We start from the raw sequence: 1591 nt of genomic DNA on the forward strand, positions 1-1591 counted from the left end.
GGGCCCGGCGGGCCGCGCCGCCATGTTGCCCCGTGCCTGCGGCCTCCGGGTGGGTCCGCGGAGGTGCCTGTGGCGCGGAGCAGCTCACCTTCTCGCAGAGGCTCTTGACCTGCGACTCCGACAGCTGCTTGCACTCGTTCAGCTGCTCAATCCACTGGTCCAGCTCCTTGGTGAACAACTTCTCGTCCATGATGCCGCCCGCCCGCACCGGCTGCCCCTCCGCGCTGCTCCCGCGCCGCCGCCCGCAACCGGGGTCCGCGGAGGTGCCTGTGGCGCGGAGCAGCTCACCTTCTCGCAGAGGCTCTTGACCTGCGACTCCGACAGCTGCTTGCACTCGTTCAGCTGCTCAATCCACTGGTCCAGCTCCTTGGTGAACAACTTCTCGTCCATGATGCCGCCCGCCCGCACCGGCTGCCCCTCCGCGCTGCTCCCGCGCCGCCGCCCGCAACCGGGCCACAGGCACACGCCGCCGCCGCGTCCCGGGGTACTTCCTATGGCCCGCGCGGCTCCTGGGCGCTGGCGCCGGTCCGCTGGCTGACTCCGCAGTGCTCGGCCACCGGCCGCTGTGCCTCCTCCTCCGCTCGCCCTAGCTCCCCAGCTCGGCTTTCTGTAATGGCGGCCGCCCGGCGTGGTGACGTCACGCCGACGTCAGGCGGCAGCCCGGAGGGGAGCGGAGCCCAGACGCGAGCGGCGCGCGCCGGGGCCTGTGCGCATGCGCGGTGCAGCTGCCTGCCGACCTGTGCCTTCGCTTTTGGGGCGTGGTCCTCGCTGAAGAGGGACTGCCTGGACCGGGAAAAATCAAGTCCAGCGAGCTCGGAGGTCGAAATCGCACGCCCAGCTGGTCTGGCCGGGTGCTCCGCGAGGCGCCTGCGCGGAGTGTGCGCAAGCGCCGTGGGTCAGGGGGGGTGCTTCCCTGCTCCCGGGACCGCGTTCCTCCCTACGGCCGCCTAGGGACCGCGCCTCCGCTCTCGCCTGGGCCCGCGGCCGCGTCCCTGGAAGGAGGCGCACAGCCCTGTGACCCTACCAGAGTCCGGCCGCGCCTGGAAAGGCAGGGCTCCCGTATTTGGGGCAGGCTGCTCGGAGTGACTTCCCCGCCTCCGGGCGCCGGCGGCTCCGGGTAATTAGGTCACTAGCAGGCGGAGGAGGGCGTACCTGCCGCGGGAGTGCTGCCCTGCACACCTGACTCCCCCAGCGCACACCTGCCCTCGCCCGCCGCGCCGAGGTTCTGCCTTTGGTCCTGGCCTTGTCCCGGGCTTCCTCTCCCCTCCTGTGGCCTCCTGCTCCTCTGGTGAGCACTTTTCTCGCAATCCTGCGCCCACTGAAAACGATCCTGGCCTACTTTCTAGAGGTCACGCCTGCAGAACGTGGACGTGCGGGTTCTGGCTGCGTTCTGGTTAGAAGCGGCTACAATTTGCGCAGTGAAGGAAGCTGATACTCTAGGGATCGTCCCTTGTCCTGGTTATGAATCTCTTTTGGGTTTGCGAAACGTTTTCACATTACACTGTCTCTGCATTACAGAAATGTTTGGCTCCGTAGAGCGGTAACTATTTGCAAGATCCCATGCCTAGAGGGTAGAGGGGTCATTCAAACA

General features: G+C 67.6%; 2 protein-coding genes across 4 annotated transcripts in view; one reads left to right on the forward strand and one right to left on the reverse strand.

Moving 5' to 3' along the window:
* The window catches only part of Ppp2ca (protein phosphatase 2 catalytic subunit alpha), a 27513-nt gene extending 26904 nt beyond the window's left edge, over positions 1 to 609 (reverse strand). Inside the window, exons 1-2 of one of the 3 annotated variants that reach the window (XM_029560867.1) lie at positions 367 to 494; positions 89 to 166 (exon numbers count right to left, since the gene is read on the reverse strand). In XM_029560867.1, the coding sequence (XP_029416727.1) occupies positions 89 to 166; positions 367 to 390 (102 nt within the window). In that variant the 5' untranslated portion in view covers positions 391 to 494. Of the gene's footprint in view, positions 1 to 88; positions 248 to 288 lie in introns of those variants that run through there. The other 2 variants (XM_008827890.2, XM_008827886.3) reach the window with 2 other exon arrangements.
* Positions 23 to 1086, forward strand: LOC103729934. The gene is made up of 2 exons (XM_029560819.1): positions 23 to 166; positions 367 to 1086. The coding sequence occupies exons 1-2, from the start codon at positions 23 to 25 to the stop codon at positions 949 to 951; spliced, it is 729 nt and encodes a 242-aa protein (XP_029416679.1). The 3' UTR covers positions 952 to 1086.
* The last annotated feature ends 505 nt before the right edge of the window (positions 1087 to 1591 follow it).

This window comes from Nannospalax galili, unplaced genomic scaffold (assembly GCF_000622305.1).
Source record: "Nannospalax galili isolate Female #2095 unplaced genomic scaffold, S.galili_v1.0 scaffold970, whole genome shotgun sequence".
Classification (NCBI taxonomy): Eukaryota; Metazoa; Chordata; class Mammalia; order Rodentia; family Spalacidae; genus Nannospalax; species Nannospalax galili.

Bases quoted from the DNA above. Each gene is read 5' to 3' on its own strand.
- LOC103729934 (XM_029560819.1), top strand. From the start codon at position 23: ATGTTGCCCCGTGCCTGCGGCCTCCGGGTGGGTCCGCGGAGGTGCCTG. The intron at 167-366 runs CTTGGTGAACAA...CTGGTCCAGCTC, and splicing joins TCAATCCACTGGTCCAGCTC to CTTGGTGAACAACTTCTCGT.